The following is a 14,091-nucleotide window of genomic DNA, read 5'->3' as shown; positions in this document are numbered from 1 at the left end:
TTATTTTATTTTATAATTTTTTTTCGAAAATTCAACAAAGTGAGTTTTTGGATTTTTCTTTTGGGTTGCCAAATGCTGAATGAGGTGGAAGGTCATTTTTGCGGTATTTTTAGCTTCATGCGCTACAGTTGTCATGTGTGCCAGAATTTCCCAACAAATATGCTAAATAACGTAAGAATACATGACCTATATAAAAGAGACCCCACAAAACCAGACCCTGTTAGTAAATTAAGGCCATTGTGTCCACTGTACAATCGGTACACAAATACACACACATGCATATGTATATACACGCATATATCCTCCTGAGGCAAATATTGACATCCTTTTATTTCTTGACCTATTTCAGGCTTCTCACCTGAAAACAGAAACCATTTCTTATGAAGAAAAGGAACAACAATTGGTCATCGACTGTGTGAAGGAAATTCGTAAGTGTTTTAGAAACATTACCTATTGCACTTTATTAAAAATAACAATCCAGATTAGTTTAGTTCCGGTTAAGCAGGTCTCCAAGTGATGTGTTAGGCAATGTTCAAACCTATTGTTTTTCCTTCTCTTGTTCCAACAAACAGCTGGTGTTTGGCTGTTTTACAGTATTTTCCCAGTTCTTGAGTTCAGTAGCCATAGAAGAAGATCTTTGTACATATATTAGGTGCTTTTACATTAGCCTTATCCAGAATTCTTAGGATGGTGATTTTACACACACTACTATTAAGTGTTGCATATTGTCTTTCTAGGGGAATCCAATGCCCAGATTGGTAAACTAACCGATGAATTGGCAAACAAATCTGATGAGATTGTACAATACCAGGAGGAGATATCGACCGTGTTGTCTCAGATTGTTGACCTCCAGCACAAGCTGAGAGAGGTATGTAAAACTTGACGGTTTTCATGCAGGTAAAAACAAGACATTATTAAGGGGACTATATCTCCTAGTTCCATGGTAGCAGGCTGAGCAGAGATACAAGTGGAATAAACAATCTTCTGACTAAAGTTCTAGCATCAGTTTGGGTAATGCCTGTTTAGGTATACAACAATAGACAGAGACTGCAGGAATCGAGAGAAGTGCAGTTCTAGGATTCACCGCCACAACAGAGTGGACAGAAATAAATGTATGCAACCATGGCGTTCAGGGGACACATTATATGAAGCAACAGTGCCACCTGGTGACACTGCTGAAGATCACAAGCACAGGAGGCACTAGGATATTATATGCAGGTGCCAAGTATTAGAATACGGGTGTATGGCGGGGTTCACAGAAGTCCAGCATCCGCTATAGGTGAACTCTGCCTAAATCTTGACGCAACTGATGACAACATGCATCAGTTTCATCAGTTGTGTAGTGTTTGGCATCCATTGTTTCTGCACGCTGGACAGGGGAAAGCAGCAGGCTAAAACTCTAAATGAAGTCAAGGAGAAATTGGCGCACAGACCTGAAGGTCCTGCTGCAGCATTTTATTTGTCGTTCATGGTAAGAATCTAGATCTTGCTGTACCCTGCGTGACGAGCTCTGACTTTGTGTTTTGGTATATGAATTATTTCTGTGTAGTTTAATATTTCAACTCTTTGTGCTCTGTAGCAACTGTTTCTTGAGGTTTTGTAAGAAAATGAGGCAGCAGAGAAGTGATGTACTATATGTCTCTCTCGTGTGTGTGACTTCTCTCGATAAGAGAGAGGTATGGGATGTGGAGGCAGCACATCAAGGCAGTATTCAAGGGCCCTCAGATAGAATGATGCTGCTTTCAGAGCCCACAACTCTCAAAATGCTCCTCCACATAAGTGGGAGCCAGTGGTATCAGTCCCAGGCATCTTAGGTAGCTACAGGCACCACAAGAAATCCTGTGAGGTAGTACACCCCAGACAGCGCATATTAAAAGCATTTGGCAGTAGTCTTCTCCAGAAGTATAGTCTAGAGATGACTCCCTTCTATGGGAATGTTTTTGCGCATAATCTGCAACCTGTGCAGAAGTCATTGTGTAGGGATGGGGTGCTATCCCGATCAACTATTGTCAGTGTTTGCATTGCATTGTTGCAGCCATGACATGCTCTTACACATTTATAATAGTAGTGCTGACAAATGTTTTATTTTTCTGTACAAAGTAGTGTAAGACTATTATGAGCATCCACATGATTAGTTTTTTTTCTTTCATATACAGTAGGTAATTGCATTGACATTTAAGGGAAAATGGCGAAAATGTGTAAGCTGACTATACATATATTTACAAAATGCTAATTTTATCTATTGAAATTGATTAGTATTACACAAATTTTAGGCCTGAAGTTTGCTTAAATTTTATAAACTGTTAAATATAAATTATGACATTTTCTAATTTCAGAGTGCGATAGAGAAAGAGGAGCTGAGAATTCATTTGCAAGCTTCCAAAGAAGCTCAAAGGCAGCTGACAGATGAGGTAGGTGGGTCTTTATGTTCTCTGGGTTTGTGTATACATGTAAGCACTTTAAAGGAAAACAGTCATCCCATTCACACACAGTAAACCCAATACCCTGGGTTATAGTGAACAAGAGACCGATGCAGGGTCTCTGACTAACATACGTACCTGCAGCTCGGAGCATGTTCCTCCTGAAGGTCCGCTTCTTTCTTACGTGAATTGTACGCTGGCGGCAGGCCTGCCGGGTGAATTTGAATATTCACGGAGGCTGGTCACATAAGCGCTTGCGTCTACTTAGTGCTCACTTGACCAGCACCCATGAATATTCAAATTCACTCGGCAGGCCTGCCTCCAGCGCGCAATTCACGGAAGAAAGAAGTGGACCTTCAGAGGGACACCGCTCGGGGCTGCAGGTATGTATATAAGTCAGAGACCCCGCATCGGTCTCCTGTTCATCCGCACTATAACCCAGGGTATTGGGTTTGGTGTGGGTGAACAGGATGACAGTTTTCTTTTTTAAGGATGTATTTTCACATAAAATATTCAGCACAGAATTTGAAGCTGCAGATTTGAATATTTGTTCAATCGTTTTGTTTACATTTAACCCCTGCAGCATCAAATATGCGCAGGATACTGTATGTGTAAATAAACCCTAAGAAAATAAAGCCAAAATCATAATGGAGTCTGTTTATTGGATAAATTATTACAGATACTAAAGGTAGTCATTGTATGTATACTGTATCTGGTAAATATTAGGTACTCTGTACTGGATTTGTAGCACATGGAAGGGGTTAACTGGCAGGCAATCCTAATGGTATCCATCTACAGATAGAGTTATATACAATGTTTATGAATTTCTTTTTTCAGCTTCATGATTTACAGGATCGCAATGCAGAATGTCAAGGCATGCTGCAGGAAGCTCAGGATGAATTAAAAATGATGCGTTGTAAAGCCAGCCCCTCAGCACTTCTTAGGCGGCCCCAGTCATGCAGTGTCTTTCCTGTGGTAAGTGATCTGGATAAACATCCACTTACAGGTCACCTGTGTGGGTCCAAATTAGTTTTAGAGGTATAATTTGGCCAAATGGAAAGCTACATTAATGAATATGCAGACAAGCTGGTACTATATCAATAATGTGCTGATCGGTTTATTAAAAATGGCTACCTACCTTTTTATACACTAGATAGAAGTCCATAGATTATATTGTATTGGATGCATAAATAGCCTTTTCTCACATAAGAGATAGGAGAAAGTAGTTTGACTTTGTCTTCCACCACCATGGAAATACAATGCTTTCTTAAAAATGTATCATGTTAGATATAGCAATTGCTGTACGTACAGTAAATAACAACCCCTTGCCGCAAAACGCTGTTTATAAATGGCACGGCAGCGTTATGTGGCGAGCTCAGGAGCTGAGCTCTCATTATACCCGCACGGTACTGGCTGCTATCAACAGCCAGGACCCGTGGCTAATGCCTGACATTGCCGTTCAGGCAGATGTCCGGCATTAACTCTTTAGACGCATTGATCAAAATTGATCTCCGCATCTAAAGTGAAAGTTAAAGCTTCCCGGCAGCTCAGTCGGGCTGATCGGGACCACCGTGGTGAAAACGTGATGTTCTGATCAGCTAGTACGCATCAGAAGGGTGCCTTACCTGCCTCCTGCGTGTCCGATCGGCGATTGATTGCTCCAAGCCTGAAATCCAGGCTTGAGAAATTGACCGCCGATAACACTGATCAATGCAATGCAATGGCATTCATCAGTCTATTGAATCAATGTACTGCATGTTATAATCCCCTATCAGGGCTATAGCATTGCAAAAAAAAGTGAAAAAAAAGTTAATAAAGATGATTTAACCCCTTCTCTAATAAAAGTCTGAATCACCCCACTTTCCAGCGTAAATAAAAATAAACATGTGGTATTGCCGCGTGCGTAAATGTCCAAACTATAACAATTTATTGTTAATTAAACCGCACGGTCAATGGCGTAGGCGCCAAAAAATTCCAAAGTCCAAAATAGCATATTTTTGGTCACTTTTTATACCATAAAAAAATGAATAAAAAGCGATCAAAAAGTCAGATCAAAACAAAAATGGTACCGATAAAAACTTCAGACCATGGCACAAAAAAAAATTAGCCCTCTTAACGCCCTGTATGTGGAAAAATTAAAGTTATAGGGGTCAGAAGATGACAATTTTAAACTTATTCATTTTCGTGCATGTAGTTATGATTTTTTTCCAGAAGTGCGACAAAATCAAACCTATATAAGTAGGGTATTATTTTAATTGTATGGACCTACAGAATAAAGAGAAGGTGTCATTTTTACCAAAAAATGTACTGTGTAGAAACGGAAGCCCCCAAAATTTACAAAATTGAATAATTTTTTTTCAATTTTGTCGCACAATTATTTTTTTTTTCACTGTAGATTTTTGATTAAAATGACTGATTTCATTACAAAGTAGAATTGGTGGCGCAAAAAATAAGCCATTACAGTGGTCCCTCAACATACGATGGTAATTTGTTCCAAACGACCCATCGTTTGTCGAATCCATCGTATGTTGAGGGATCCGTGCAATGTAAAGTATAGACATCTGTACTCACCTGTCCCCGTCGCTCCGGACCAGTTCCTCATCGCTCCCGCTGCTGTTCCAGGGGCTCCCGATGCTGTCCTGCTGCTCCGGTGTCTTCTTCGCGATCCTCCGGTGTCTTGCGCATCTTCTGCAGGGTCCGGGCCTCGCTTTCCGGTGATGTTATTACGCTGCTGCGCCGGCGCAGCGTGCGTAGTGACGTAATAACAACGCCGGAAAGCAAGGCCCGGACCCTGGAGAAGATGCGCAAGACACCGGAGGATCCCGAAGTGGACCCGGAGCAGCGGGGATAGGTAAGTGAACCTGCTGGGGCACATTACACTGCTATCCGACAGCAGCTTAAGCATTTTGCGCTGTCGGATAGCAGTTAATGCGATGGCCCCGACATATAAAAGCATCGTATGTCGATGCTGACATCGACATGCGATGGCCCCTGAGAGGCCATCGTATGTCGATTTTATCATATGTCGGGGCCATCGTAGGTCGGAGGGTTACTGTATATGGATTTTTAGGTGCAAAATTTAAAGGGTTATGATTTTTAAAATGTAAGGAGGAAAAAACGAAAGTGCAAAAATGGAAAAACGCTATGTTTTTCACACCACCATACATTCCCACATGTACACAGACTCCAGGCAGTGGGGAGATGAGGAGAGCTGTATAATAGAATACACCACACGATCTGCAAGCATTCTCTTGCTCAATATTTTCCAGAACAAGATTCTCACTTGTTCAATTTTCAGAACAGAACCTCCATCTGCTCAATTTTTTCTCAGGAACTGATCAGGTTCCTCATTATCCACTGTAATTACTGAATTTTTTTTTCTAGTTTCCACTGCCTGCAATATGTTCCTCATAAGTAAGCTTAAGTATTGATCTAGGATCACATATTTATGAACTGCAATAAAAAATTCATGCTTATTTCTATGTAGGATTCCTTAGCAGCTGAGATTGAGGGTACCATGAGAAGAGAGTTGAGCTTGGAAGAAGACTCAAGCTTCGGTGAACGAAAGTAAGATGTAATTTACATTGTATTATTTCCTTAATCCAATGGTACAAATTACAGTATTCTAACTGCATACAGCTAAGAACACAAGATGTGGGGTGTTTAAAATTGAGGAAGTTTTCTGAATTTTAATGGGTTTTCAGAGCCATGTAAGGAGAAGCAGGCCAATGACATAAGGAAGCATAAAGTAGTAGCCTCTTGCTGAAAACAATGAATTGCACATAGATATGTTATGCATTACATTTTATTATTTAGGTAGCCAATGGGCTTTTTTTTTTTATTTTTATTTTTTTATTTTCAGAAAGCATCCAAAGCGTGTGTTCAATACTGTCAAAGTAGCAAATGAGCTTCGCAGCCGATCATCTTCTATGCCTTTGGCAATACCTGGGTCGAACCGTACTGGGGTTGTAATGACAGCACTGCCCTTTGAATCTGGGGCAAAAACTGAAGAGAAGAAAACCAATATCTGCTCAACTAAAGAAGACTTCAAGGAAAAATATGTTAAGTATGTATGATATTTGGCACCATTCCAGTCTTGTCCAAATTAATGGACTAAAATATGCATGCTTTACTTATACATAGGGGGGAGATTTATCAAAACCTGTCCAGTGGAAAAGTTGACGAGTTGCCCATAGCAACCAATCAGATCACTTCTTTCATTTTTAACAAGGCCTCTGCAAAATGAAAGAAGCAATCTAATTGGTTGCTATGGGCAACTCAGAAACTTTTTTTCTCTGGATAAATCTCCCCCACAGTCTTCGCCAAAAGTTTTAAGACTTGACACAAATTTTTGTTTCTTCAAGATTATTTGAAAAGTAAAAAAAAAAATTTGAAGTAGAATTAAAAGTATTTTATAACTTTTTTTTTCTCTCTATCAACTCCATTGGGGGACACAGACCATGGGTATATGCTGCTGTCACTAGGAGGCTTGACACTATGGAAACAAGAAAAGTCGGCCCCTCCCAGCAGGGTATACCCGCCTACAGGCACCTGAAATAATCAGTTTTAGCTTAGTGTCTGTAGGAGGCAGACGCTGGTCAAACATTTTTTTTATTTTCCAGATTAGGGGACGTTTAGATTTTTCTCTCCCTTTTTCTTTTCCTGTTTTTCGGGGGGTACTCAAGAATATAGCGTTCACGGTTTCCCCATTTGTGATTGAAGGGGCACAGACATCTTGAATGTACTGTCAACCCCCTCTCGCCAACAGTCAGAACCTGGGGTTGTGCCTCCATGGGTCCGGGTCCCTCTACCTCCCTGCTCGTCTCGCTGTTACAGCCCGGCATGATGCAGGTGACTAAAGCTGACTGAAGACATCTTTAGGTAAGGTCTTCTGACTAAGGTGAGTATTTTTTCCCCTCTCTTTCAAGTCTTTAGGCACTTTCATCCTCTGGAGACCCCTTATTTTGAGCCCACTCCTCTTTAGGGCTGGAGACTATATACTGGGCAACCCCTATCCATTTCTGGATTGTGGGGATCTTTAAGTAGTGGTCTAGGACTGTACACTACTGAACCTAAGAAGGTTCAAGCGCAATTTCCCCTCGCCAGGGACCTTATTGCTCGGTAAACTGCTCATCCCACAGTGGACCCTCCGGTCTCCCGCCTATCAAAAGCAACTACTCTGCCATTGGCGGATGAAACTTCCTTCAAGTACCCGGCGGACAAGAAGGTGGAGACTCTGGCAAAATTCACCTTTGAAGCAACGGGTTCTTCCTTGCTTCTTGCTTTTGCCTGGGTGTCAAAAGCTCTTTCAGTCTGGGCTTCTTTCTGGATCCCCTGCAGAGGAATTGGCTGATTTAGCTCTCAGACTATCCAGGGCTGGATACTATCTCCGTACTGCTTCTATGCAGTCAGCCCGTTGTACGGCCTTTGCTACAGGCAACTTGGTGGCTCTTTCGTTGTTCTATGTGGCTCAAGGCCTGGAACGCGGATGCCGCTTATAAGAAATCTGACGGAGCTTCCTTTTACTGGTTCTCATCTGTTTGGCAAGCGCCTAGATGAGATTATCTCAGAGGCGACGGGTGGTTCATTGTTACCCCAAAATACGGCTCGCAGCACTACCTCTCCTCAAAAGTCTACCTCTCTTCGGTCCTTTCGAGTGTTTGGTTCCAGTGGGACGTCCAGACCGGCGCCCTCGCGGGACAAGAAGGCTCCCTCCTTCCAAATCCATCCCTCCTGGAAATCGAATAGCCGTTCCGGTCGTTCCTCTGCCAAAGCAGGCAACTGCAAGCCTATCTCTGCCTGAAGGGACGCCCCCACCCGTGAATTTTTCTCGCGTGGGAGGTCGTCTGCTTCTCTTCCGGGACATTTGGTGCGCACACGTGCAGGACTCCTGGGTCAGGGACGTGGTGTCCAACGGATACCGGATGAAGTTTGCCTACCTTCCAAGGGACCGCTTTTTTTTCGCTCCCTGGTCCCCCCCTCTGGCCAGGGACTTTCAGGGCGCACTCCAGTCCCTCCTCATTCAGGGAGTAATTGACCCGGTTCCTCCAGAAGAGCGTTTTTTTTATTCCAACCTCTTTGTGGTCCCCAAGAAAGGGGGTTCCGTTCGCCCGATCCTGGATCTGAAGCTCCTCAACCAACATCTTCTCCTCCATTTCCGCATGGAGTTTCTCCGTTCAGTCGTGGTGTCTATGGATCAAGGACAGTTTCTTTCCTCAGTGGACATTCGCGACGCCTAACTCCACATTGCAATGATTCCAGGACATCAGCGGTATCTCCGCTTTGCAGTTCCGGAAGGCCATTTTCAGTTTGTGGCCCTTCCCTTTGGTCTGGCCACTGCTCCATGGGTCTTGACCAAGGTCCTGGTGCCTGTGATTGCCCTCTTACGGTCAAGAGGTGTCTCAGTGATCCTGTACCTGGACGACCTCCTGATCAAGGCCCCAACCAGAACTCTGAATCGGGAGAGCCTCCGTCTCACCCTTGAAACCTTGTCCCGTTTCGGTTGGATGGTCAATCAGGTCAATCAGGACAACCTAACTCCCACTTGGTCTCTAATTTTTCTTGGACTCCAGTTCGACACTACATCTGCCCGGATTCGGCTTCCACTGGACAAGCGGCTGACCCTTTTGTCAAGAGTTCGGATGCTCCAGAACCCAGCTCCAGTGTCCATTCGCTCTGGGTCGGATGGTGGCGGCCATGGAGGCTGTTCCTTTTGCCCAGTTCCATTACTGTCCTCTTCAACTTGCACTTCTATCCTGGTGGGACAGATCTCCTCCGTTGTCCTTCGATTGCAAGTTCATTCTCCCTCGGAGGTCTCGCCAGTCCCTTCTGTGGTGGCTTCATTCCCCTCTGCTTTTATAGGGGTGCTCCTTTCTGCCTCTCTGTTGGGAAGTCACAACGGATTCCAGGCTTTCAGGTTGGGGAGGTGTATTCAGGCCTTTTGGTCTCTCTCCGAGAAACCCTCCTTCCCATCAATATATTGGAACTGAGGGCAATCTATCTTTGCCTGTGCCATTTGGAGATCTTTCTTCGGGACCGTCCTGTTCGTGTCCAGTCGGACAACTCCACTGCTGTGGCGTATATCAATCGCCAGGGCGGCACTCGCAGCTCTGTGGCGATGGCCGAGGTGTCAAAGATTCTTCTCTGGGCAGAGTTCAGAGTGCCGGCCATCTCAGCAATCCACATTCTGGGAGTTTCCAACTGGGAAGCGGACTTTCTCAGCCGATGACTTCCCAGACGTGGACTTGTTCGCGTCACACCACAACCAGAAGGTTCCTCACTTTGTGGCAAAGTCCCGAGATCCCTTGGCTCTGGCCGTGGATGCCCTGGTGATTCCTTGGTCGGACTTTGCCCTACCTTATCTTTTCCCTGCGCCTTCCTCTTCGTCCAGACCTTCTCTCTCAAGGTCCCCCTTTGCCACCCCAATTTACTGTCTCTGCATTTGATGGCGTGGCGGTTAAGACCGCGGCTCTGAGGGCTCGCGGTTTCTTCTCCTCCCCCCAGGTGATTACCACCGTACTTGGCGTTCTTATTTTCATTGGTGTGAATCTCACTCCTTTTCTCCTGTTACTTACTCTCTCCCTCAACTTCTTTCCTTTTTGCAGTCGGGGCTAGAACAACAGTTAGCTCTCAGTTCCCTTAAGGGTCAGATTTCGGCCCTTTCCATTCATTTTCAACATCCTCGGGCGTCCAATCCCCATATCCGGACTTTTCTTCAGGGAGAGGCCCACGCGGCCCCTCCTTACAGGTCCCCTACACCACCTTGGGACTTGAACTTAGTTCTTGGTGCCCTGCAGAGTGCTCCCTTTGAACCTCTCGGGGACATTCCTCTTTGCCTCCTTTCCTGGAAAGTGGCGTTCCTTATCGCTATTACCTCTATTAGGAGAGTTTCGGAGCTGGCAGCTTTCTCCTGCCATATCCCCCTTCTTGATCATACACCAGGACAAAGTTGTTTTCCGTCCAGTTCTTTCCTTCTTACCAAAGGTTGTTTCTGTTTTTCATCTCAATGAGGACATTGTCCTTCCGTCCTTTTTGTCAGGCTCCATCTCTTCCCAAGGAACGTTTGCTCCACAAACTGGATGTGGTGAGGGCTGTTCGGACCTTTCTCTCAGTCACTTCTTTTCGTCAGAGTGACTACTTTTTTGTTCATAAGGAAGGTCGCCGCTTCTAAGGCCACAATTTCTCGGTAGATCCGATCTGCTATTTCGGAAGCCTACCGCTGCAAGTGGAAGACCCCACCCTTTAGGGTTTCTGCTCATTCCACTCGTTCTGTCAGGGCTTCCTGCGCTGTCTGCAACAAGGCTTTGGCCTCACAGGTTTGTAGAGCGGCCACCTGGTCGTCTTTACACACCTTCACGAGATTCTACCAGGCTCACGCTTTTGCATCTGCTGATGCTAGTCTGAGCCGCATAGTGTTGCAGGCGGCGGTGGTCCAGCTTGCCGCCTGACTGTTTTTCCTTTGCTCACCCTAGGGACTGCTTTGGTACGTCCCATGGTCTGTGTCCCCCCAACGGAGCCGATCGAGAAAAGAGATTTTACGGTAAGGATAAAAATCTCCTTTTTTCTAAGGAACCATTGGGGGACACAGCACCCGCCCTTATTTTCTCTGGTGTTCCTGGTTCGGTAACCTGTCCGAGGGTGTGTTCAGTTTATTTTTATTCTGTGGATTCCTCGGAGGACAGTTCGTGTTTTTTTTTTTCTTTTTTTCTGACCTGTTGGTCCTCTCCTACTGCTCTGGGACTAAAACTGATTAGCTCAGGTGCCTGTAGGCGGGTGTACCCTGCTGGGAGGGGCCGACTTTTCTGTTACCATAGTGTCAAGCCTCCTAGTGACAGAAGCATATACCCATGGTCCGTGTCTCCCAATGGATCCTTCGAGAAAGATTTTACGGTAAGCATAAAAATCTATTTTTTATTTTTTACTTTTTATTGACAAAAACATCAAGTTTATGCAAATGCTCAATAACTCAATATTTACAGAGCTGACCCTTCTTTTCATGAACACTATATTTTTTTTTTTTTTTTTTTTTTTCTGAGGTTCTTTTCATGGCAAGGAATTCATCTCCTCACTTTTCATAACAATCTAGAGTTAGTGCAAATTTCAACTATACAAAACTGAACCAGCAAACCTTATGAAAAACAAAATTTGTGTCCGTCTCAGAACTCTTAACCACGACTGCAGACCGATGATAAAATGCTATTACAATTTTGTGGGTGTCTTATTCTCCTGTGCAAATATATTGGGACACTTATCTACTGATGTATTGATAAGAATAATAATTATGGCTGTTCTGATAAATATCTGGCTCCAAACTATTTCTGAGATTAGTGTTTTATCAATCATGTGTTTGAAGGTCCAGGAGTACTAAGTCTACGCAGGTAGCTTAGTAATCAATTATATTAAATTATTAAATCAACTGGTGCCAGAAAGTTAAACAGATTTGTAAATTAAGTCTATTAAAAAATCTTAATCCTTCCAATACATTTTATGGGCTGTATACTACAGAGGAAATGATTTTCCACGGGAGTACCGCTTTTAAAGCTGGCACATTTTATCCAGTTTAATGCTCTATTTACATTACATTAATGGATTTTCTGCTGTAGATTTGAATGTAAGCCAAATGACTGAACACAGCTTCAAATCCTGTGCATCAAATCTGCACAGAATATTGTACGTGTGAATAAACCCTTGTTCTTCAACCTTTTGTTGAAAGAAATTTACCCATGCTCTGAATTCTGGATGTGTTGTTCACATATTATAGCTATTGTCAATAAAAGGACCTTGGTTTATACATTGCCAGCAATGTGCAGAATATCCAGTGTGCAAACACCAGGTCCCAGTATTGTTGTTTTCACAGTACACAGTCTTTATCCTTTTTGCCCTACTTGTCTGACTCTCCCTGTTTTGTCATTTATTAACCAAATTGAGCACAACATGCTGAATAATGTCCATGACGCTGATGGTAACCGTATACACATTTCAGTTCCTAGACTGCTGTTTCTTATGATTTCAACCTGAAGGTAATGGCCCTTGAGCCACTCTGAAAGTAGTAATGCGGCAACAACTTATATCTATATTTGTGCTCAGCCTGGAGAAAAAATAAAAAATGCTCGACTTCCTCACGCACCCACTCCACCGTTCTTACTGAGTTGCTCCTGCTGCACAGCACTTACTGTTTTTGGGGATTGCACACAATATTTCCTGCTCAGCCAGTCAGGGGCCACAGCGGTGTCCTGCCTTAGCTGCTTATTGGCTGAGCAATACCACTTGCCAACTCCAAACACAGGAAGTGCAGTGCAATGGGACTAGCTCAGTGAGAACAGTGGGAGGTGAATTTTTTATTTATCATTATTATTATTATTATTATTATTATTATATATATATATATATATATATATATATATATATATATATATATATATATATATATATATATATAATTATTTTTTTTTTTTATATATATCCACCAGGCTGAGCACCAATATAGATAAGTTACTCCTTAGAAAACCCTATTAAGTTCCTTTATGAATGGTATTGTGTAACATTTTTTGTTGCCAAAATTATATTTTGAGATCTATGTTCCCTGAATTCTTATGTGTCTATGTATATATAAAAAGTACTGGAAGGATTAAGATGTCTAAAGATGGTGTTGGCCTTTTTTTTTTTCTAGTTTCAGTTAACCATTATCTTAGTTCTGGCCAGCTCCCAGTGATGTTTGAAACTGTCCAACTGACCTGGTAGAATAAAAAGCTTTTGTAGGATAATGAACTTTGTTACATTAAGAAAGAAACTGTAATAAAGTTATACACCATGAGCCACCAGTGTTCCTTTGCCAATCAGCTCACATATAAAAAGGTCTGTAAGCTAATTTTGGGAATGTTTTCTTCTGCAGAGCAGTTTTTTACTGTAAGGGAACATCCACCTGTATCGATACATGTGCATTAAATCTGTCTGCTAAGCAACACAGCTGGGGTTGACTGATCACAGGGAGAAATAGAGCCTAACATTTTTGTTTAACCCCTTGCCGCAGAATGCCGGGTTTATACGGTGCTGCGGCACAGGAGGGTTATGAAGCTATCCGCAGCCAGGACCCATGGCTAATGCCGGACATCACCGTTCCGGCAGATGTCCAGCATTAACTGTTTAGATACGGCGATCAAAGTTGATCGCCACATCTAAAAGTAAAAGTATCCCGGCAGCTCAGTCGGGCTGATCCGGGACATCATGATAAAATCGCGATGTCCCGATCAGCTAGGACACAGCAGGAGGGTGCCTTACCTGCCTTCTGCGTGTCCGAACGGCGATTGATTGATTGCTGCAAGCCTGAAATCCAGGCTTGAGCAATCAACCGCCGATAACACTGATCAATGCAAAGCTATGGCTTTGCAGTGATCTGTGTAAAAGATCAGCATGTGCAGTGTTATAGCCCCCTATGGGAGCTATAACACTGCAAAAAAAAAAGTGAACAAAAAAAGTTAATAAAGATCATTTAACCCCTTCCCTAATAAAAGTTTTAATTACCCCCCTTTTCTCATAAAAAAAAAAATAGTCCAAAGTAGCGTATTTTTGGTCACTTTTTATAACATAAAAAAATGAATAAAAAGCAATCAAAATAAACATGGTACCAATAAAAACTTCAGATCACAACGCAAAAAATGAGCTCTCATACCGC

General features: G+C 43.0%; 1 protein-coding gene across 6 annotated transcripts in view; it reads left to right on the top strand.

Annotated features, from left to right (window-relative positions):
* Positions 1 to 14,091, top strand: part of TRAK2 (trafficking kinesin protein 2) — a 60,421-nt gene that overhangs the window by 33,308 nt on the left and 13,022 nt on the right. For all 6 annotated transcript variants that reach the window (XM_056536256.1, XM_056536261.1, XM_056536260.1 and 3 more), the window contains 6 exons: positions 350 to 428; positions 738 to 868; positions 2,337 to 2,411; positions 3,258 to 3,395; positions 5,908 to 5,987; positions 6,283 to 6,486. In XM_056536256.1, coding sequence (XP_056392231.1) covers positions 350 to 428; positions 738 to 868; positions 2,337 to 2,411; positions 3,258 to 3,395; positions 5,908 to 5,987; positions 6,283 to 6,486 — 707 coding nt within the window. The remainder of the gene's footprint in view (positions 1 to 349; positions 429 to 737; positions 869 to 2,336; positions 2,412 to 3,257; positions 3,396 to 5,907; positions 5,988 to 6,282; positions 6,487 to 14,091) is intronic.

Source organism: Hyla sarda, chromosome 8, assembly GCF_029499605.1.
Source record: "Hyla sarda isolate aHylSar1 chromosome 8, aHylSar1.hap1, whole genome shotgun sequence".
NCBI lineage: Eukaryota > Metazoa > Chordata > Amphibia > Anura > Hylidae > Hyla > Hyla sarda.
The sequence above is the reverse complement of the archived record's forward strand: the minus strand, read 5'-3'. Positions and strand labels throughout refer to the sequence as shown.